The sequence below is a fragment of the Nothoprocta perdicaria genome, unplaced genomic scaffold (assembly GCF_003342845.1).
Source record: "Nothoprocta perdicaria isolate Ctin4 unplaced genomic scaffold, notPer1 scaffold_49, whole genome shotgun sequence".
NCBI classification, from domain to species: domain Eukaryota; kingdom Metazoa; phylum Chordata; class Aves; order Tinamiformes; family Tinamidae; genus Nothoprocta; species Nothoprocta perdicaria.
This window is the reverse complement of record NW_020455743.1, coordinates 3,787,651-3,811,553: the sequence shown is the minus strand read 5'-3', so window position 1 is coordinate 3,811,553 and position 23,903 is coordinate 3,787,651. Positions and strand designations below refer to the sequence as shown.

The following is a 23,903-nucleotide window of genomic DNA, read 5'->3' as shown; positions in this document are numbered from 1 at the left end:
GCAGCTGGGCCGGCGTCCCGGGCAGGCGCCGCAGACACTTGGAGCCCCTGTGGCAGGAGAAGGGGCCTCTCCTCCTGGGCCACCAGAGGAGCCGCCTCCCTCTGTGACAGGCACAGCTGGGAGCTCCCCGCTCCCACGGGCTGCGGTGGCTGCCCAGATGTGACCGCAGCGGCAGGCAGGAGCTTCAGCCCTGCCCGTGCTCGAGGCACGAGGCTCAGGGAGTTTGAAACTCCCGCCAGTGAAGCATCTCACAGGTGCTGCTCTCCTGTGGGACAACCCAAGTGCCTGTTTTACCTCTCTGCTTACCCAAAAGCTCAGAAAGAGAAGCACATATATACAATATGTATAAAGCACATACATAACAACGCTGTACAAGGACCTAGAAGTGGCTCCTGCCCGAAGCGGGGCACGCAGAGCAGTGGGCTGGGAGCCCGCGCACCGACTGCGGCCACGGCCACAGGTTCCTGGCTGCAGCACATTGGCGTGAACGCACAAACGGGCAGCTCCCCCCTTTACTGGTAAGCACCAAGAACAGCAATGGATTTCCGATGATTTTTGAGGGGAAAAAAAAAAAACCCTTTGTGTGTCTCAACTCTCCCCTGAGTTACTGCACTCACAACCTGCAGTCAGCTGTTGCTGCTCCCTTCTGCAGCAGGTACCGGAGCAGCAGAGTCCTCTGCCCGACGGGGCCTTTGACACCGCCGCAGTCAGGACAGCGCCTGCGAGCCCCGGCTGCAGCTCAGGCAAACTGAAACGGGAGGATGAAAGCACACGGGTGACTGGAGGGACTGCTGCAGCTCCAGAGAGAGCATCTAGCAACATCTTCTGATCAACGAAAACTGTTCTTGATTAGGAATCTGGCATTTTCTGTTGCACATTTTTGTGGGAAGAGCAGGAACACTGAGCAGCATCGTGTGCCATCCCTTTTGGTTTTGGAGGCAAGTCTGCTTGCACGTATGGCAGGCAGGGATGTGGTGAATTTGTCTTTTGAGGGAGAAATTGAGGAAGAATTTGAAGACATTTTAGCATTTCTGGCTTGAGCCCTGCATTTATATATTCAGAATTCCAGTGATTCACCCTGTAGACTTCTGGCCTCAGAAAAAAAATAATGCTGCGTCAACAAGGAATGGTATTTATGCTAATGCTTATTATTATTACTTTTAATGCAAGTGAAACTCTCCCCCAAACAATACAGGTTTGAGGATTTTTGTACTACCACCATGGCTTTTCTTGCCACAGCTGCTAACCCTACCAGTGCTCTCTATCAAAATGCAAATCCTGCTTAAAGAATCCATTTGGCTGGGAGGATCCAAGGAGGATTCCAATCAGTAAGACCTGCCGTGAGACCCCCCTCATCCCCTCTCACCTCCGGGCTGCTCATTGCAGCGCGCGGATGGATCCAGCGAGGGCTGGCGGCTCCTGCATCGCTCTGGAGGCTCATTCCAGTTGTGAACATGGTCGGAACAAACAGAACTAAATCATTTTAGGGCAGACATGCGATACCTCTGGCAGCAAAACTGTCTGGACTCATTGTGAGAAGCAGCAGTTCTTCATGAGACCAAGCATTTGTAAATGGCCTATTTTCCCCCAAATCCTACCCAAGAATTCACCAGTTTGTTGGATGAGAACCACCCCCATCATCCCACACCTCAAAACAATCCTTTGCATCACGAGAGGAAGGAGAAAAGTTGCACTTCTCTAACGTAAAATATTAAACCATATTCCTTGGGAGAGAAAGCTTTACACTGTAATGCTGAAACACCAATGACCCTTAAAATTTTGTCTCAGTTACCGTTCCCTTTCGATGACTACAGCGTGTCATTTTCTTGCATAAAAGCGTCATTCAGACTGATTAATGAAAACAGAGACTAAAAGGGAACTTTTACTTTCAAGATGAAACTTTCAAGAAGTTCTTTAAAATACTGTCACGATGAAGACAGGGCTCCTTGCAACCCACCTCCTAACCCTGCGGCGGTGGAAGGAGGGAACGCGGGTTACGGGTTACGCAGCCGGAGCAGCCGGCACCTTCCAGCCGCTCCCCTCCGGCCACTAAACGCAGAGCATCGGGAGTGGGAAGAGGAGCTGCCTCGGGAGCCGCCTCCTCCCAAGGGAGCCGCCAGCCACCGCAGCCCGCCTGGGCTGGGAGGCAGAGCAGGGAGCGCGGCGGGCACCTCCAAGGGCTGCAGGAGCAGCCGGGAGCGTTTGCAGTCGCCCCTGGGCATTCCTTGGAGCCATTCCAAGGCGCAATCCAAGCCCCGCGCGCGGGGAAGGGCCCGGCAAGGCTGGCAGTGGTGCAGAATGACCGTTCCGGTGCGTACGGAGGTCCGGCCGCGACACGCACCGCCCAGGCAGTGAGCACGGCCCGAGCGCGGGCTGCGCAGAGGGGCCGACCCTCCGGCTTCAGCAGCCCTGGCACCCGCCGCCTCGGACAAGCGGCGCAGGGAGAGCTGCAGCGTCCAACTGCGCGGGCGCCGCAGGCAGCACCTCCCAGATCACCGTGCCAGTCCTTAAAAACTGTCCCGAGCAAATCTTGGCGAAAGAAAGAAAAGGGCTTTTATGCTTGCGAAATCAAAATTACCATAAAAACACATAGGGGGTAGAAGCTAAGCCAGGCAACATGGCAGAGACAGAAAAGGGCGCGCATCTCTGGAAACAGTGCAGGCCTCTGGCATTATCCATCATATAAAACTGAAGCACCATGTTCCCCTCAATAGAATAATACAGGATTATAAGTTTATAGGCAGTTTCGGAGAGACCGGGACACGTGAACACGTTTCATTAGTTTAATTATTCTACAATATGTTACAGTACTGTTGAACCCAGCTGCAGCCTGTTGGGGGCACCGCGCCGCGCCGCCCCGGGAAGGGGCGGCCCAGGCCCGGGCACAACTCACCATCCTGCCATTAAAACACACATTTACGGGCACCACTGTTACGTGCAGCCAGGAGAAGGAGTAAACAAACAGCGAGCAAAAGATGCGGAGCAGAACAGAGGCAACGTGAGGGCCGTGTGATATTCTCTAAGAAAGTGTGCAAGGAACAAGTACGTTTGGTTCAAGCAAGCCTCAACAAGCAGAGCTGCCCTTAAAAGCACACACCGTGTTCTCAGGACACAAATATAAACGTTACTGCCACAGAGCAGAATGCCTGAAATAGCTCATCTATATAAAGGGTCCAGTTGCAGGAGGGCTAAGCTTCACCTGTGAACAAGCTCAGGTTCCCTCACCAGGGCCAGCACACGCAGAATCGCTCACACCGTGGTCACCCCTTCCCAGGCAGCACCGGGTGCCAAGGGAAGCGGGAGGACCGGCTGAGTGATGGCAGGAGACACCTCACTGCAACCGAAAGTCCTGCCGTCCTATTCTGGAGTGAATCACATGTTTTTACCACCTTTTTTATATGCTTCCTAAATGTTGTTAATAGCTCCACATGTAAAAATAAATAACAGTAATGTAAAAAAATAAAATAAAAACAAAACTGTACGAAAGATTACAAAGTGCACAGACCAGCCCTCAGCAGATGGGTAACTTCTGTCATGGTTTTAAAGTGCTAAAAAAACGATACTGTATGTAAGAGAAAAAAAAAAAGCATTCTTTTACCTCATGCAGCTGAAAGTGAAGCTGTTACCTAAGGGTTGCACGCTGCCTCCTTGCAGACACTCGAGATATTAACGTTGAGAGCACCTGGCGTACTGAACGTGATCTTCAAAGAACCGTGTTGTGGAGGGCTTGGTCCCTACACGGGCTCAGGAACCACCTGCCCTGTCTGTCCTGTGGGAACCCCCGGAGCAGACAGGTGTGGAAACCGGGCTCTCCGCCCTTTTCTGTGCGTGGAGGAGACACAAAAAGTAAAGCCAAGCCTAGGCAGCTCTGAGCCACCCTTCCTTCTGTTGATGCCAGAGGAAACACCGAGCAAACTCCTCTCCCAGTTACATTTACTGCTTTCCATGCGTGTGGCTGGGCAATGGACATGCCCCCCAGGAAGCCCCCTATTCTGCCCGTTCAACCCTCCTTTCTCCCCTCCTTGGTGCTGCTGGATGGCCGCTGGCTGCTCCCCTCCATACCTGACTTTGCAGAGAACCTGTGGGAGCTGTCGGGCCTCATCAGGCAGCAAAAGGAACAACCAGGGATAACAGATAAGATGCTTCGTTCACACTTCCTTGGCATAATTTGTATTGGAAGAGACACGGAACCGTAGGCTCCCTATCTTTATGATTAAAACATACTCACCATGCCAGCGGTAAGCATCCCGCTGGGAAACCGAGGTGAAGACACGCTGTCTACAGGGCATCTATGGAAGGCAACGGGACTCTCACTTGCAGGGAGGGTGGCAGTGGGGCCCCTCTTCTCTCTCCTCCCTCAAACGGTAGCAGAGCGAAGGCCGAGGAGTTGGGGAGGCCATTTCGTCCTCTCCTTTATCCTGCTTTGGGCCTCCGAACACACAAACAAGACCATGGGCACGTAGAGGCCCCCAGTCCCCACAGGGTGTGCAAGCCGAGCAGGGAGCCGCTGCTGGAGCGCTCGAGTGTGGGCACCAGCACCCAAGGGGGGGACCCCGGCAGCCCTCAGCACCTGCTCTCCCTCCTAGGCCCTGCCTATGACCACACTGTCCACGGAGGTATTTTCTAGCCCCGCACGACAGGGATACAGCGATAGCTGTGTCTCCTCTTTAAACGGATCAAACCCTCAGAATCTAAGCACGAGGTGGTGGTGACGGGGCAGGCAAAGACAGCAGTGAGAGCCCAGTAGCTGCACTGCTAGAAAAACAGGTATTGCAGTAAAATGCTCCCTTTCACATTTTCCAAACCCGCTGCAGAGGAGAGATGCTGCTTCACTGAAAACATCCTCACTTATTCAGGACTCTCAGGAGAAACAATTTGGAAACGACAGCTCTATTGTGTCTAATTATTCAGGACAGGAATTTATGAATTTGGGGCTAATTTCTCCTAAATCTTAGCCTTGAATAAGCCATTCACACATCCTCAATATCACAAAATACAATACAGAAAGGAAGGGGTTACCCAATTTCTGGTTTTGTCTTTTTGTTCAGCCTGGTAACAGGCAGTACACAATGATGCACCATTAAAGGCATCAATTAATTCCAGTATCTGAGAAACAAGAAATCCTATTCACAGCTAATCATCTTGCCCTTTTTTTTTTTCCCCCAAACCACAGATCATTTGTGTAAAGAAAAAGAACAGAGATATATGGGGTATCACTGTGATATTTCCCACATACAAGCATTCCTACAAACGTATCCAACAACATGATGAAAGAGCAGAGCTCTTCAAGCTCTGGTGTTAAGAGCTGCTGTTTATTCCTACATTCACCATCTCCCCGAGGCTCCCTGGGGGCCAAGGTGACACCGACGGTGGATTCAACAGCGCAGAGCTGCCACTGCGGCTGCTCCGGGGCAGTCCCAGTGCTGGGTAATGGCAAACAGCCTTGGCTGAAGTTCCCTCCCTCTGGAAACTGCTCCTCTCCAAGGCTGAACTTCCGATGACACCGAGAGGCTATTCCCAGTCTGGCCTGTATTTTTAGAAAACTCGGAGGGAGATCTTGGCCCTACAAAAGGAAAGAGCGGAACGTAAAGCTAGCAAGTGAGCCAGGTGACACTTTAAAGATGAGTATATTCAGCATGAACTCGAAGTTGAGGCCAAAAAGCAGACGTAAAATGGGCAGAAACTTAGGTAAAGCACAGACTCTTTCCTTGCAAAGCAAGACAAGATTTAGCTAGAACGATAATGTTAAAAACTTAAAAGGCATCATTCAAAAAGTAGCCAAAATCTTACACTCCATATTAAATGAAAGATTTAACTCAAAATTATTTTAAGCTTTTCACTTTGTTAAGAGAGAAAGGTTTCCATTTGGGGGGGAGGGGGCAACCTGGAGGTTTTTTTTGCATTTCAGAGTCATTATGGTTGGAAGAGACCTTCAAGATCATTGAGTCCAACTGTAAGCCCATCACCCCCACACCTGCTAAACCATGTCCCTAAGCACCTCATCTCTTTTCTCATTTTCACCATCATAATTAAACAAAATAAAGTAAAAAACCACACATTGTTTCCCTGTTAGTCTTAACAGGGATTCTATCCTGAAGAATCACATTCTTCAGCTTTAACAAGTTTTATCTTTTTAAAACAATTTCCACTAAATGAATTCTAACCTTCTGCCTCCACATCAATTTAACGTCATTAATCACAAAATAAATGTTGGTTTGTTGTAAACCTCCAAGATGACACAGGTTCTGATTCTGTTAAAGAGAGAGGCAGTTTGGGTGGCAAAAGATACAGTTGCTTTTACTTTGGAGATCCTGATGTAGAAAATCTACTGTTTCAAAAAAGGTAATTGTGGGGAAAAAAAGTCATACATAAATGTGCTGAATATCTGTGCTCTGCTTGAACAGTTCACTGCATTTGTGGCTAAGATGAAAAATCGACTAAAACTAGCTTAAACCTACGTCAAAATTAAAGTGGCAAAACTGAGCAACTCTTGTGGTTAAGACCACCAATGACTGAGCTCGCCAAACCCACTGCTGTTGTTAAATCCATTGTTAGAAGGAAGAAGTTTAGTGAAAAAAGTCTTAATTTAGCTAATAATTAATGTGCTTGAGCATGCCTGAACAGGATTTGACCCATTCAGAGAAATTCTATAGCTGTGTGCAAAGCCTCCTGGCATGTCTTTGTGTCACTGCGTTTGTCACTCTTATGTTCGTGTCTTAGCTAACTAGGCACAAATCCAGCCTGTATTCCATCACAGCAACTCGGCAGGTGGGACATGGGAACATCTGCCCCTTGTTCAATGACGTCTGAAGGTCTTGGCTAGAACTCCCAACCATAGAGAAAAAAACGTAGTAATACCACATTGTTCCAGAAATTCTTTGGGGATTGTTAGGAATTATTTTTATTAGAGGCTCTTTCATCTTGCTGAATCAAGTCTGCCTTTTGCACAGTCTACCAGAACACCCGAAGAATGCCATAACATTGGCACTTTATCACAGAACATAACAGGATGGTTGAGGTTGGAAGGGACCTCTAGAGATCACCCAGTCCAACCCCCTGCTCCAGCAGGGACACCCAGAGCACGGGGCACAGGGCGGCATCCAGGCGGGTTGGGAAGATCTCCAAAGAAGGAGACTCCACAGCCTCCCTGGGCAGCCAGGGCTCTGGCACCCTCACAGGGCAGAAGCTCTTCCTCAACTTACACCACTACATCTGCTGCCTATTCCTAGTGTGCATTGGCCTTCTTTAGGGTGCTGCTTGATGCTAAGCTACCCACGCACTGCACAGCCCAACAAACGCATGTTACTTGTTATCCTTCAGAACCCCGTGGCTTCTCATATTCCAAATACCAAAACACAGACTTGCTCTGAATCTGCTTGTACTCTGCGTCTTTTGACTCTGACTTAGGCCATTTTGGATCCAGAATGAGATGCATACTAGAGGCATTACTTGTCAAATAAGAATTTGCTCACTCCATGTTCCCTACAGAAGGGGACATCCATTGGCCATATACCACTCATCAGAACAGAGAGAGAAAGCTCAGTTTCATCTCTGCGCAAGGTCAAATTTTCCCTGGTTTCACGAGAAAAATAATCCTCTATCGGAAGCCAAGGTGAAAAATGTGTGCATGAAAGTGCAGAATGCATTAAAATCTCACGTGGAGCCTTAATAGCCAAGGCAAAGTGTGCAACCCTGACCCACTTTCATATGGGCAAAGCTACAAAAGTGTGGACACCAGTGAAGACGTGAGCACTTGTGGCACCCCTCTGTAGTTCAGAGTCCTTCAGAGTCTGCGTTGTCCCATGCTGGATCTCAGCATTAGTATCCCCTCCACAGGAGTTCCAGGACTGTCGATCATCTTCTGCCAGAGGTGCTGCTCTTCCCCTTGGGAGTCCATCCAGTCAACCTCCTTGCCATTACTCACACCTGGCAATTGCAAAAACACAGGGAATTTTGGCATGTGAGTAAAGAGTTTCTTAATATCCCTGTTGACTTGCTCCAATAGTGGTTAGGAAGGTATTTCATACATTTATGCCTGTCTAGGGTTTCATACTGAAAACACTTGTCTTTTTTTCTGCATTTATTCTTAAGGAAAATCTGTAAAACTCTGTTGTGACAGAGACAGAGGCACATAAAAATCCTCATCGTGTCTCTGTACCACAGATTTTCTCCTGATGAGTATACGGCTCTTGCAAATTACACTACTGGCAACAGAAAGCCCGTTTGAGGCAAAATCTTCTCCTTCTCACTGGGATGCTCATAAAAGTTTCCAGGATACTCCGAGTTCTTCACTTGGAAGCTGTACAGCTGAGTATCAGATTTTTCTCTCTCCTTCAATGGAGGAAAGAACTATATTACTTACAAGGGACACGCTGCATTCCACCTCCCTTTCCAGTTTCCCACAGTTTGCATACACTTAGTAACATTTCTGTCGTCACATACATAAATGCTTTGGGAGAGGAGGGAAAGCAGAATTAAAAGTAGTTCTCAGCCAGCTGGGCCCTTACCACTCCCCGTGCTCAGGCGGACCCCTCCCAGGAAGATGTTGCTGGAGAGCGACTCCTTGTCCCACACGGTCAGCTCGAGGCAGGCGTTACGGACATCCCGGCAACTCAAGCCACTAAAAGCAAACGTGTGATTCCACTGGGGATTCACGTTCTTTTTTATTATGGGAGTTTTGTGTTTGGTAGCTTTGTTGTCGTCTGGCAGCAGGTATCTGGGAGACAAAGGAAAGACCAATGGTAAGTGGGATGTCGTGTAATATTCACAAATAGCTCCAGCCGTGTTCAGGCCCAATAGTATCAGGAACCAATTTTCCCACCAAAACAAAAATACACATTTATATGAAACACAGATTTTGCATTTGGCTCCATTTCTTTCTTACATTTATAATGTCTGTATTGCTAACAAAAACTGAACTTAGCACTACCTTCCCCATGTCTAAGGTATCAGCCACGAACTTTTCATTTCAGTGAGACTAAATATAGACAGAATCAAAGTGATGTGGCCTACAGATGGGACCTCTGGAGTCATCTAGTCCGGCCACCAACGTGAACATGACAGGAAGTCCCCCAAGTGGAAATGGAATCATGTGATAGGGAGCACTAGGACTTGCCTCATGTCCTACTGAAATATAAAAGCTGTGGGGTCTGACAAGCTCCGACATCTTACTTTACTAAAAAATTTAACATTCCAGTTTCAAAATGAGAGGACTGTACAAATTGTCAGAGTCTGTGTCTTCACCCTCTTCAGCAAACCTGATGCAGTAACAATACTGTTCCACCTGCACACTGAAGGGTCAGCCACAGGAATAAACTGTATCACTTGACCCATACTCATGGGCATGCTTGTACTTAACAACAAGCATGAGCGAATTCTTAAAGCTTCATTTGTTTTTACAGCAAGATCAACTATGGCAAGCTGTAACGTCTCCAGCTCAGAGTGAGCTCAGACGCTGCCGCGCCTCAGCTGGTTCTCAGGCACCTGGCTGAGCACTTGGCCACGACATGAGAGACACTGATAATCCAAAGGAAACACGTCCGTGTTCCACGGTGCCAAATAACCCACATCAACAATAACAGGCTAGCACTAGCAAAACCTTTTCAACTATCTGGTGTTTGCTCCATTTAGCGTCTTAAATGAATAACTTACATTTTTGAAGAATTCAGTACAATGATGCACACAAAATCATGTTAATTTTACTTAAATACAATGATATGCTGCAGCTAATGCTTTCTATACAGACTGCATTTTGAATGTCCAATAAAAAATGGATATTTGTATCCACTGGATATTTGCATACACATGCATATAGACATACAAGTGGCAGAGAGCTTAATTTTTTCAAAATGCTATACCTTTAAAATCGAATCCCTAACTGTAAGAGCAGAATTTAAAAAAAAAATCTTCTGTCAAAGAATGTATCTCATGGTTAAAATTTAACAATTACAGTTATGACATTTATTTTTAAAATCAATGATACGTTTCTGGGGAACCCTCAGCATTTTAATGTATGTTCCCTGACATCACCTGAAGAGCTTTTCTAATAGCTGTTAGGAAAAATATCTACTTCTACTACAAGAGAGAGATATATTTTCTTGATTAGCCTGTGCAGTTGAATCACAACAGAACTGCTTACACACACCAAGAATATTCTCTTTCTGCGCACTTCAGGTGACATCCCCTAGGAAAATGGTGCCAGTTTTCGTAGGTGCTCTCTGTAATTTTACAAGGAACCCAAACACACTTGCATTTTCCTGAAAGCAGGTTCTTATCCAAGAGATAGTCTGGCCATTCCTCCCAGTTAAGAATGTATACTGTTTCAGTTTCCTGGAAATGTAAATGTCATTGTCAGATCAAAGATCATCTCCTGTCCCTGAGTCCTGCCTTACCACTTCCTGCCTTCAGGAAGGACGGATGACCACCTACTTCTCTCCACTGACTGAAGAGAAGCATTTTCATGCACCAATGGAATATACTGTAATAACCTGCACATTGATACACTGAATACAAATGGATGCATGAAATAAATGTTATGAATAACATATCAGTTCCTGACCAAGTCTAGATATGGTGACATTTAGCCACTTGGACAACACCTACTCATTTTTCTTTTGCTACCCCACAGATTTTCTCTTTCAAGTACACCGTTCCCGGTGTCAGCTGCAGCCCAGGGCCGATGCTCAACACAATGTACTGAAAAAAAAAAGTGGGGTGACCCAAAGAATGGTTCAGTGCAGCCATTAAAAATGTTGGGATAAGAAAAAAAAAGAAGAGAAAAAAAAAAAGCACAGACCCCTTCACAAAAGTGTCAGACGTGCCTCCTGATTTCACCGCTGTTAAATTCTTGGCTTCTTTGATGAGGACTTCTAATATACCTCCAGATGGCAAGTGAGAGTCTCTCTTTCTTCCTTTTTTAAAGCTCTTCTTTCCTACACACAAAACGAAGTAGAAATGTTATCATCAGGAATGATATACTGCAAAACTGATTTGGAGATGTAAATCCTTTTGGCTAGATTCCTTCACTCATTTCCTTCAATGGAATTAAAGTATTTATTATGAGCAGATCCCAATTTTCCCTGGTGAAGAAACAGTAAGGTAGAAGTGGGAAATCACTCCATGTTGGATAAAGAATTTGGCCATGTAACTGCTAGTCCTTGCTGAACATAGAAGGGTGCCCTGATTGAAGTCCTTTTCAAATACAGATATTTGTGCCTTTCCATGCTGAATGCAAAAAACTTGTGTCTTGTAAACCCCAATCTCTTTTCAGGATTCATTTTTTCATTCATGTGAAGGCAGCCCTGCACCACAAGCGAGGTGCAAATCCCAAAGCTTTAAACACAGGAATAGGCAGGTGCTCCTTCTGTAGGGATGCACCGCTCCGTGGCCACAGTGCTCCCTGACACGTGTCTGCATCCGAAGAGCAGCACGAGGACACGTGCGCTCGCTGCTGCTGAGGGAGCTGCGAGGCCTCACAGCAGGGATCGTGCGCTCATCAGAGACAAAAACACCACAAAAAGGCATCAGGAGTGACCCTTAGTGTTATTAGTTAAAAAAAAAAAAAAGCAAGCGGTGTGTATCTGGATTTTTTCAGACAATAATTAACTTTTAACAGGGAATATGCTGGAACTTATTGCTAGAAAGTAAATTTGCTGGAACACAACAAAAAATGCACCTATCAAATGCCAATGCCAAAAAGCAACGCTGTCCGTGGACAGAGGCTCAGTTAACTGATTACTGTCGCCACCACAAAGCAAACGGTAATTTCATTTTCCCCTGTATTTTGCTGATGAAAACAATGGCATACCCTGCTCCCCCCAAAAAAATATTTTACAGGATTAGATTATAGAGTAATAGGGCAAAGCTAAGCAGAAATAAAGCAACATGAAGAAAAAATGGGGGAGGGGGGAACAAGGAGCAATTAAGCAAAACAATGAAGCTAAAGGAAGTCTACTACTTTGATCAGCCTCACCTTGTAGGTAACTAGTTGAAAAGCCATCACACAGATAACGATTTAGGCCTCCTTGTATGTGACTGTCCTCTATCACAGCATTGACTATCTGAACCTTTTTTAGTTAAAGCATAGCTGTGTGTGAACACTTGCCTGTGCACACTCCACCTCTCTCTGGCTAAGTTTTACGTAAGAGAAGGGAAAAAGGAGCAGGAGAAACAGTCTGAAATTTCTACAGATAAAGGCAACAAATATATTTAAATACACTCTCAATCTTCTCTAATTCTATCTCTAATCCTCACTTAGACCTATGAGAGAGGTTTTAATGTGCAGATGGATGTCACAGTTTGTGTTTGCTTTACCTTGAAACTGCCCTAGAGGAAGCATGAGGTTTCTCTCTGGGGGAATGTAGCGTAAAACAACTGTCAGTTCTCCTTTATACTGCAGCCCGCCATCTGTTGCAACCTCCACCTGTCAGAAATGAACAGAAAAACAGGAACCCATTTAAGCATAATTAAAATGAAATGGAAGAGGTAAATATTTTGTTGTACCAATAAGCAGTTACAGATGCTTCAATGCATCAAGACACACCACACCGCTTTCATATGACACATTCCCAAAGGAACCTGGCCACGTTTTAGGAAGTTATCTGAGTGGGGAGATGCAAGATCTCAGACGAACAAAATCACATGGCATTAGACACTGGCTGGTGAATACACACACACATGCACACACACGAGAGATCTAGCATGAAGGAGTGAAGAAAAACTCACAGCAACCAAACAGAAGCAAACTTCAGCTTATTTTGAAAACATAAACTGTAACTAATTTGAGATTATTCTGATGCTCTTGTTAACACTACTTACTAGCTAGCCAGTTTCATATATTTCAGAAGAGTCACTTTTGGAATGAAGTTGCAGGTGGGGAGCGGGGAAAGAAGGGGGCAGAGCCCTGCTCTGAACTAGAAAATATTCTTGGAAACTGATGTTATTCCCAGGGTCCTTCCCCTTTTCTGTTGCTGCACTATTTCCACATCTTCTTGTTTTACAAATGCTGGCATCCTGCGCAGGAAGAGCGCACCCAGTACTCTGCAGAACATCCTAGTGAAAAGGGTACTAGACTTGCATTATGTTGGCTGAGCTTCTCTTTATGCTGTAGGAAACTAGATTTTCAAAACACTAGATGCAACAGGTAAGAGAGCACGATATACCAGTGAACACTGACTTCTCCCAGAAAAATAAAAGGCCCTGGAGAAGAAATCCCCCCCACACACAGACACACACACACACACACACGCACACACACACACACACACATATATATACACACACACACACACACAATATAGATCAGGTCTAAGAAAAGCTAAGCCCAGCCTCGACCTTTGCTGGCTGCTGACGGAGGTGAGACTTCTCACATGTTCACGTTTCTCTATACATTTCCGTGCTCAGGCCTGGGTGCAAACACACACATCTTCCTGACCCCTCACAGACAGGAATGTCATTAAAGGCAGAAAGCCCTGGAATGCTGAGAGACACCAAAGACTTGGATTCAAACACACGAACGGACAAAAGACCATTCAATGCTCACCAAAGAAACAGGTTTTAGAACCTTTTCACTACAGCAGCTCAACAAAGAGAGCAACTAAAGCTGCAGCAAAACCCTGCAGTGGGGTTTCACTGACCTTCCTTTCAGTGTCCAGTAGTTCAAAGGGGAGAACCGCATGTACCCTGCGTGGGTTCTGGCGTGAACGTCTTTAATCTGGTAATGCAGTCATTTGTCAATCAGAAATCATACTCTCTTTGCTCACCAGCAATCGTAGCAGCACTTCCCGTTTAGAAATATTACTTGTAGCAAGTTAGGACATAGACAAGACCTGGTCTATGTGTTTTCCTTGGAGGAAAAGGAGGAGTTTAAAAGCCCATTTAATGGATTTGGAAATAACCAGACTCCACCGTCCAGCTGGAATGGCTGAAACGTTCAACACCTCATTACTTTTTTCCTGAGCATGGGGGCTTCACCATTTTCGGCGTTTTTTCCTTTTTCTGTTTCTTTCTTTTTTTTTTTTTTTTTGTCAAGAGTTAAAAAATCAGAACAAAAACCAAACCAAACACCCGCCACCATACACACACACACACACACGCACATACATATCTGTCCATCCTCCTATTGTCCTCCCCACGACCACCTCAAGGCTGCAAGGCTCAAGGATGCTGAGATTTCCACATGATAACAAGTCCCCTTCACACTCACACAGCACGCACACAGAGGCAAAACGAAAACCACACGTGCTGCAGTAGTGGGGAGCACTAAGCAAACGCAACAGCGGCACCCGCCAGGGCTCCTAGAGAAACGCAGCGGCCAAGCCTCCCCAAGAGGTAAGCCAAGGGCAGCCGACTGGCTATGAAGCAGGCAGGAGTTCCAGAAATGGGCTGTATGGCTGGAAAGACACGTGGCACTCTCCTCATCTGGACACGCTGCTCAGCTCGTTCACCATCCTCAGCCACTTTCTCTTCCCGGTATCTCAGGTCCTTTTTGGGCCACGAGGCAAGACCTGGTCACTCTCGCTAGCAGAGCTGACGGGGCAAACAGGGCAAGCCCTTTCTGGCCACCTCCAAAACATGAGGTGTGCGAGCCTTGCAGAAGGGACCGATTCTTATGTGCATCTTCTGGCAAGTTGGCTCCTAGGGACACATCTGGGAGGGCTTGGGCTAGCAGTAAGCCCCAGAGCGCCACAGCGGGAAACAATCTGCAGTCAGGATGCTGCAATCAGATCCACCACGGGAAGACAGAAGATGAAAATCAAACACCCCCTCCCACAACCCCAAACACAGCACTATTCCCTTAAACATAATGCAGAACAAGCAAGGCATCTGAGTCTACCTGTACGTCCCTCGTAATACCATCCCGCGCTCTTCACTGCATTCCTGGGAATTCTGGCTGCTATCACAGCCAGCAGCTCAGAATTCCTGAATCCTCAACCTTACCACAGCTCCTGGGGCTGCTTCCAAAAAGGAACACACTGGCCTTGGCAAAGCAGAGGGTGCCCTAGTGCCAGAAGTCACCACAGGCTCAGCTCAGCGCAAGGCGAGACCCGTTCCACCGGGCGGCTGAACTGCCCCCTGCGCAGCCTCACCTCGCCCCTCCTCAGGCTGGGCTAGGGCTAGCTGCAGCTCCGAAGTGCCAAGTACTCAGAAATGAAACAAAAAGGGCCTACTTCTTCCCTAAATTTCTAGGGGTCAGGCAGGGGGAGTGCTAGAAAAGTTCTCTGTTTCATGTACAGAATCATTTTCTTTCTTAGGTAATTTTTCCACAGCAATTTGTAATGAGATATATTTTATTTAGAAGGTACTTTGTAAGTTGCTGTTTGCAGGTAAAGCCTTCATGAAGCCCTTAAAAGCAGTATGTTTTGACTGAATAAAGACCGAGGATTATTTTTACTGCAGTATTAGACAATCATAAAGTTACCATTTGATAAACATGCTCCAAAGGAAAAATAACTTAGCCTCATTAAATTTGCTTCCCTGCAGTTCCACCAGGCCCTGGAAACCCTTACCTTGGGCTGCAGCACAAACCACTCATCGCCGTGATTATCAAAGTTCCAGGAATCAAACGGAATTTCCACCTCCCCGAGGAAGCTGTTGCGACCAAATCTGTCATAGTGCCAGACAGAGAGCTGCAGGGTCCTCGTTTCGAGCTGCGTGTGGCTGATGACATACTACCAAGAAGGAAAAAAACACAGAAATGGAACTGTGAGAATAAGCATAAATAATAGTTTCCATGGAGCCTTTTACAGTTCTAGCTAAATTTCCCAAAGCCCACGGCAGCTAATAAATGGTGCATGAAGCAGAGGTCTGTTTTCTTTACATGAATTGCTCTAGCTGAGAGGCTCCAAGGAAACTGCTAACTATAACTGCTCTCTCTGCCATCTGCATCCACTGGTAATTAATGCTATTATTACTATTGTTATTATTACTGTGGCTTGCCTGTATTATCCATAGGATATTTATTGCTATACAAGAAGATGCTTTTTATAGTTTTGTTATAATTTATACGCAAGAAACCTATTAAGTGTCCTTTCATCCCTAAACAGCATCTACTGAATACTACTTTCCAGCAGCAGTGCCCTCCTCTCTTCAATAGCACCTTAGCCTGCACTTTCTGAAATCTGTTAATCCTCTATCTGCAAAGCATTCATAAAAAGTTTCAAAGTTACTAAACACTCCTCCAAAGAAACATTTTACTCTAGCAAACACACCGAAAATTATAAACATCTGGAGTTCAAGCTTTGTATACTCTCTTTTTAGTAAAAGGCCCATTAGTTCCTTGAAGTTCACCCTGCTGCTAGTGAGAGCTGAGGAGACCCAGATGTCTTATTTCTTTGCAGCAGGACCAAGGTCTGGACAGAGACACAGGTCTTGCAGGAGCTGACACAGTGCGGTCAGTTGGCTCTCCACACAAGCGGGCTGTTCACATACAGATATGTCTGAGATGCTTAATGCCAGATGCCCAAAGTTACAGAGCTGTGATATTTAGCCACAGAGGAACACAAGCCAGAAAGGGAAGATTTTTCACTGCTCCTTTTAAAACTAGTAACATGACAGTTGCTCAATTGAAACAAGTCCTTTTCATCTATTTTAGCAGTAAGCAAAACCCACATTTATGGTTTTACTTAATGTTAAGTATGTTGCTTGCTAATTAGAGGTTAACACATTTTTTCCCAGTTCAGACAGGTCTTAACTTTATTGCAAAGTATTTACAAATAAGACTATACAAGAGGCTCCCCCACCTTGGCAAGCAGTTTGGCCATACTAAACGTGCACGAGTCTGCAAAATTACTTTATAGCCAGGTTAGGCCAAGTACACCGGCCAAGGAACATCTATTAGTCTTTATTATAATAAACTTGGTACAACATTTCTGAAATTATATTAAAAAAAAAAAAGTATTTCAGGAAAAACTAGAAAGAGGGTTTGGCTTCGCAAGAGCTGCTTGGGATGATTCTTGTCAACCGAGAGGCAGCAGAAACACCCGCAGCCCCGAGGTCCTGGAGGCAGAGAGGCAGTGAGGGGGTGCCCGGAAACTCTGCCGTTCCCACCCACACCCCTCAGCCACGGAGCTAAAAAGCTGATCCTGGGAAACAGGGAATAGACTGTCCTCTGGAAGCTGGGCGCAGGGGAAAGGCAAAGTAGCCAAGAGGCTGCGTGCTCTTTGCCACCAGCCCTCAACAAGGAATCTGTCACCGTTCTCTTTCACAACAGAAAATGAATGCAGATACATCAGCTGGTGAAAGTACAGGCAGTATTTTCCAAAGTCATTTCTGCACAAAAAAAAAATAAAAAAGCCAAAAAATTTATCCTGAGAGAAATTCACACTTTACTGCAAAAGGGTATTTCCTCTTAAAAATTACTTAGATGGGAAGTTCTACGCCAGTTCTACTTCAGCATCATTTGGTAACTTAGAGCCAAGGCTTGACTAGTCTTTAAGGTGTTTTTCAATAGCTCTGGCTTTAGGTTAAATGGGAATGTCAACAGTTCTAGAAGAGCTCTATGGAAACCAGAAGTTTTACCTATAAAGACGCAAAGAAAGATGTGCCCTCAGTGCTGAAAGGCAGAAGTTACAGCTTCTAGGTCTACTACACATTTTTGCTTAAACATTTTCCTTTTGAGGTGTCTTTTCCAAACTCTCATCCCCATCCTGGAACACTGCTGGAGAATGTCTATAAGTGTCCTATAAGCAGGTCATTCATCCCAGCTTATGAGAGAGGCTCTGTTCTCACCTTGAGCGTCTCATTGAACTCCGGATTGGTGCTGTTGCTTTTAATTTTGGTCTTGCGTTTACTCTGGCGGGACTTATCCGGCAAAAGGTAGGCCTTGACGTAGCTGCAGATCAAGAAACAAGTTATTAGTAGGGAATAAAAGAAGCCAATTGGAACTAGGACCTGCCAGTGCTGCACCAGAAATATAAATGAGGAAATTAAATCTGGCAAATGAACTCATAGACACTTATAACAGAAATTGTGAGAAAGAGGCAAAGAGGCATCGTCTTTACCTGCAAACACACAGTCATATTATGCTGTTAGGACCAAAATAAGTGAAGGGCAGATACTCATCCTCAGAAATGTGAAAAGCTTTCCTAACACCATCTCTGGTATTTAATTATTGCATGGATATATATGCCAACATATACAATGAAAATGTAAGAGAATAAAAAACTGATACATTATGTATTTATTAGTAGTGACATATGTTATTACTTCTTGATATGTGAGGGAATTTACATGTTTTAAGGATGTTTGTAAAGTGGTGCTATGGATGCATGGAACTGCACAACAATCTCTCTCTCTCACCCAAAGCATCATATGAGTTAATATCTTACTTCATTTTTTTTTCTAGAAGCAACACAGTAATTCAGTCTTCCTGCTCATTTATATTTTTCACCGTTTTACAAAAATTGCCAGTGTTGTCATCTAAGTAACTTTATAGCTTCCCTCAATGTTGCCCTAAGAAACATACTGAGAATTAATTTCCCGTAACCCTCCCCAAAATAACCCCCCCAAAACGCTGGCCTGCAGCAGCTTGATCTCAGGCTTGGCAGCAGAGCAGCAGCCTCTGTCCCTGCTGCCCCACAGGCAGCTCTGCCACACAGCAGAGAGCGACACCCTCAGCAGAGACCAGAAGGAAATGAACGTGTCCCGGTGCTTACGGATCTGTCCTTTGCTTCTTCTCATCTGCCACAGCCAAGTTCCTGCAACTTTTCACCAGGATGCTGAGCGCCCCCGTTTTGTAGCTGTAGCTGATGTGCAGGAGGATTTCCCCGCTGACCTTCACATTGCCATAGTCACCCGCTTCGCTGTACACGCTCAGCAGGCTGTTGATGCTGGTCTGCAGCGGGAGGAGAAAGGGACTTAGGAGCTTAAACACATTCTTCTTTTCTTAAATCTGCTTTTTCAGGCAGCTGCAGTCCTGCAATACTCTAACACTTGTTAGGACTTCCTATGAAAACAGATGCATCAAAGAATAGAAATCAAATTGCTTCCGTTTGATGTAAGAAGGAATTAAAAATATACTTAATCATAGTTTAAACATCTAGAGTGTAGTTTTGTTTTTTTACATCTAGGACTCAAACTTACTTGTAGAGATGGTTAAATCTAAATCCCAAGTATTAAATTAATGTATAAATTATAAAACAGATGGGCTATATAAATTTTAAACTCGCATGACAAGTTCCAAGGAGCTAATCCTGTCCCCCCTCTGGCTCAGCTGCCTCCCTAATTTTTACAGCATGTCATAAAATGACTGCAGGTAGAGCCATGAGAAAAAATATGTAAGGACTTTAAAGTCTATAAGGACATGTATAATCTTTGTAAAACACACAGATACAGTCTTCAAAGAACCAGGGGAACCACAAAAGTACGTGACACTCACAGTGTCAGCATCTGCTTCAGGCACATTTAAGTAGCTCCATTTTCTATCAGAACCTTCTGGGAAGTTCTTTAATGGCAGCAGTGCAAAAGGTCAAGAGAGAAGAGCATTAGAGAGCTGAAATAAGAATCAATAGGAGCAGTGATAAAGCTTTACTCACATAGACAGGTAAAGAAACTTTGCTTGCAAAGCCACAGGGAGAACAAAAACGGCATCACCATATGAAAGAAATCTTAATTCCTTCTATATACCTCAGGTATTGTAGGGTAGTTGTTTGAAAGTAATTAAAAAGAGCTGAACTATCTGCTGTACAAAATAAGCAAATTAAACTGTAAAACAATGACTCAGGAGGAGTAGATTATATTGGATTGCATTTGGATGTGTCCTCCTTCATGCTTGCATGATGTCAGTTCTCGCTTGAGCTAGTCGAAAGCTGACTCGTTATGTATTTGCACCATTGGGCCTTTGCAAGAAAATTCAGTTTCTACAGCTCAGGTATTTGCAATGGTACACGCAAAAAAATTAGATGTTTAAATATGCTAACTGTGGGGAAAAAATACAGCAGTAAAGCATAAGAGAACACCACGTCTTTTAAAAAAAGAAATTATCCCAAAAGTTAATTTTATACCTCATGTAGGAATACCGAAAGGAAAATGGGGTTTGTTTGCACTTTAGCAAAGCTGTGTTCCAACTGGGCTTCTCTGTAACTGTCCTGGGAAGGGGGTAAGGAGCAAACAGCCTCTGCTTACACTGCCATCCACAACTACAGGGCTGCCTGAGCTGCCATGGGCAGGGCTGGGTCACATCTCGGGGCAGTCAGCAACACACATGGACAAACCTGTTCCAGCTGCATCTACTCCTGACATAAGTTAAATTGAATTTACGATTTTCCACCCATAGTATACGTCAAAAAGGTGCTTTTACACAATGTTAGGGAATTGAATGGTCCAGTACGTGGTGTAAAATGCATTAGCTATCCTTTCAACACAAAAATAATTTATATGGCAACCTCAGAAACCCACAAAGTTACATCAACATAGAGACTATGGCACTGGTACAATTCAGTCTTTTTGACGGCATGAGTCTTGACAATGTATAATATTAATTAATATTAATAATTAATATTAATATATTACGGTGTTTAGGAGAGGAATCAATCAAGGCTGAAGATAAAGCTAAATACCCAGTTCAGCTATTAGCTTCAGAAATCAGAGACAAACATCCTCATGCTAAGACAGTGTCCAATGTCACTTGTCATTTTTTTGTCATATAAACTCCAGCAGTTTTCAAGTATCTTTAACTGCTGAAATATTTGCTCTGTTACCTTACGTGCTCATTCTGCTCCAAAGACCCACTCTGTAATGTAAACCCTCATACTTGCTGAAAAATATTTCCTTTAGCACCTATTCTTCATCAATAACATTATTTCATAGTGTGACCTAAGAGTACACAGGGATTTCATGCACAAGGAAACTATGAAAAGAACCTGTCCAAGGCAGAAGGCTCAGATGTTCAGAGCAAGAAGGGTAAAAGCAAAAATAGGAGGAGCTTCCTCACTAAGGTATCATCCATGACATTAAAAAACACGTCAGGATGGATACAAAAACAAGAGCACTGAGATGTGAGATTATCTCAGACCTACAGCAGCAGAAAAGCAGGACTCTGCTTAAGAGAAAGCCCAAAGGGAAAAGATCTGTATTAGAAGGTAGAACCAGTACAGACAGCACAGGAAGATTATTGTCTAGAGCATTTGAAAAGGCTCATTTCTTGAAATGTAAGTCCTTGATCAATGGGCTAAACAGCAAAAGCACTTCAACACCTGCACCTCTCATCCCTATTCAGAGGGCAATATTCAATTCTGCCTACAAAATTCACGGGACCAAGCAAGGGATGGAGTCCCCAGTCATACTCAACTACTCAGGTAAGTGGGTATAATTAAAGCTAAGTCAAGCAAACTACATTTGCTCAGGTCTGATGTGGTGTGAAGTGCCATACATCTCTGTTGTATCTTTTTTATTTTTATTTTTATTTTTTGGGGGGGGAATTACACAAATTATGAGGGGAACCATCGAGACACAGACACCAAAATGCTCCGGAAGAGCAATTTTCTCAGCCCCTTCTCCTCCCCAAGCAACCAAGCTCTGGTCAACACATTGGGCTCTTTGGAATTAGAACTTCAGTGGTCATTCTCTGGGCCCTGTATAGGTACTAATGGAGAGGTAGTAAAGAAAACAGTACAACTACTAGGGTCATAGACCAAAATACCTCTCCCCATTCAGCATAAACACGCCTCAGCTTTCTTCATTTTCTTCAACTCTTAGAAGGTGCTGCAGTTTACAGGTACTCCAGGTGCCGACCAGAGCTACTCTCATCCCAAGGCAAAACAAGGAGTGGTCAAAACAGGCTCTGAATTGCTCCCATCCCGGCTGTCATTCCCACAATGAGGAACTCAGCTGGCACTCATAAACCAGACCATGTCACAGGCTTTTTTAGCACTATTTTATCAGTATTTTCTTTCCCAGTGAACAACCGTATAGCATAATGAACTGTGGAAGGCTGGATATTATGTGTCACTTCATGGGGAATGGGTGAACTTGGGCTGGGGCATGGACAACGATTCCACAGAAGGGGAATCACGAACACACAGAGAGCACTTGTGTCCCCAGTGCATGAAAAAAGAGTCCGGGTTTTACCATGGACACTACCCACTCCCAATACTCAAATAGGTGGAATGAGATGGGAGATCCCATCACATTCTTTTCTCTTTGCTCCAACCACATCAACAACACCTCTGCAAAGCCAAGCAGTCATGGACTGCAAAGCTTTATGGCTTTGCTTGCCCTTTCCACAGACCTAGCCGGTAGAACCTTAGTGCATGGGGAAACCTGCTGTAAAATGTCTTCTCCTTTCAGCACAGAGAATTGTTTTGTCTAGCATTAAAGACACAACGATCTATCTAGACAAACAAACTAGAAAAACTAACAGTAGGGGAAAGGCTTTTTCTAAAGAGACAAACAGATAAAGTCTTTTTTTTAAATGCTTTGGAGAACTACTGACAACAAGGCTGCACACGGAATATATTAAATCCATTTCGGAGAAGGAACTGGCTTACGTGGAAGGAAAAGCACCTATTTCTGATCAAGGGCCTTACCGTTGATAACCCACTTGTCATATGTCCATGTTTCCTTGAGTAACGAGAGGCCTCTATGTCATCAATATCCTCTTCAGTCTCAGCCAGGTAATCCTCAGTAAGAAAAGAAATAGTCATTTTAGTCACAGAACAGTGTTCTGTGGTTGGCCAGCAACTGACACCAAGTTTTGTTCCATTATTTTCTCTTTAAGGCAGACTCGGCAGGGTGCAGTCAAATCTGCATCTCTAGAGAAATTTTGATTTACATCTTTCACACGCCCAAAACAAGAGGAGAACATACAACACTTTAACTGAAGAATTCTGTTAATCCAGCCCAAATTCTTTCCTTTACACTATTATATACACAGGCATTGTCTTTAAAATAAACAATGATAGATTTCGGTCTCTGAGGAAATAAACACAGGACAAAAAAGAAAGGTATTATCTGCAAATCACAGTGTTTCTGGTTTAGATAGTCAAATACTAACAGGGCTTCACAGAGAATTCTAAGGACAGGTGATGACCAGTTCTTATCTGCAAGCAGATATAAAAAACTAAAGCCATGGCTAACATTTAACCTCCTAATTTGTTTTACACAACACTGATTACAGCTCTCAGGAGGTGGTAGAGAACTGCAGCTACCTAACTGGCTCGTGCTGCTTATTAAAGTTAGAACTGGTAGGATGTGAATCTCAGGGTCTCCAGTGGGGGCTATAAAATGCACATTACCCAGTTACTGCTAACAAAGCTACCGAGTATGTGATGAACACTTTTTGGTCAGGAATTCAATATAAATCTTTCTAGGGAAGGTGTTCACACTGGAACACAACACAGATTGAACTGGTTACCAATAGTCCTTGATAAATACTTCCACGGTGTGCAGATTTGCAGAGGGGGGCAGATTTCACTACCAAAAGTAACGCAAGTTAGACAAGGAAAATATTCATCACATTACCCAGCTCACCTTCCCATTTGTGTAAAGTGCTTCCCTGACAAAGCTGGGAGCAGAGCAGCTACAAGCCTTTTCCCACCTTTCCCGTGACAATTTTCGGCTACTCATTTATCCCATCTGCACTTGACATCTCCCACCCCACGGCCAGGAGCTTCCATCACCCAGGAGGAGGAGACGAAAGGGCCCCCCAGCCTGCTGGGCCTGCAGGAGGTTCCACCACATTTCTCAGGCTGAAGGAGCTCCTGTTATTTTCGTTAGACATCCTTCTTTTTGCCTGCTGTTCCAAGCACCGAAGCAGCTCAAGTCCAGCAACACTATCTCCATCATGGACACCTGCACCCATAGTGAGCCTAAGGCAACCTCTGCAAGAGTCCTGCGACTCCAGCTACCCTAAAAAACACGGTAACCCTACAGCTGATAAATGCAATTCTGCTAATTTCCTAAGGGAG

The 23,903-nt window shown here is 44.8% G+C and overlaps 1 protein-coding gene across 1 annotated transcript in view; it reads right to left on the bottom strand.

The window, feature by feature from the left end:
• Positions 1-7,291: 7,291 nt before the first annotated feature.
• Positions 7,292-23,903, bottom strand: part of SYTL5 (synaptotagmin like 5) — a 67,777-nt gene continuing 51,165 nt past the window's right edge. The window contains exons 10-18 of the mRNA XM_026047317.1: positions 22,524-22,616; positions 19,376-19,441; positions 18,654-18,832; positions 17,728-17,830; positions 15,507-15,668; positions 12,313-12,421; positions 10,796-10,931; positions 8,508-8,716; positions 7,292-7,926 (exon numbers count right to left, since the gene is read on the bottom strand). Of these exons, the coding sequence (XP_025903102.1) occupies positions 7,784-7,926; positions 8,508-8,716; positions 10,796-10,931; positions 12,313-12,421; positions 15,507-15,668; positions 17,728-17,830; positions 18,654-18,832; positions 19,376-19,441; positions 22,524-22,616 (1,200 nt within the window). The 3' untranslated portion in view covers positions 7,292-7,783. The remainder of the gene's footprint in view (positions 7,927-8,507; positions 8,717-10,795; positions 10,932-12,312; positions 12,422-15,506; positions 15,669-17,727; positions 17,831-18,653; positions 18,833-19,375; positions 19,442-22,523; positions 22,617-23,903) is intronic.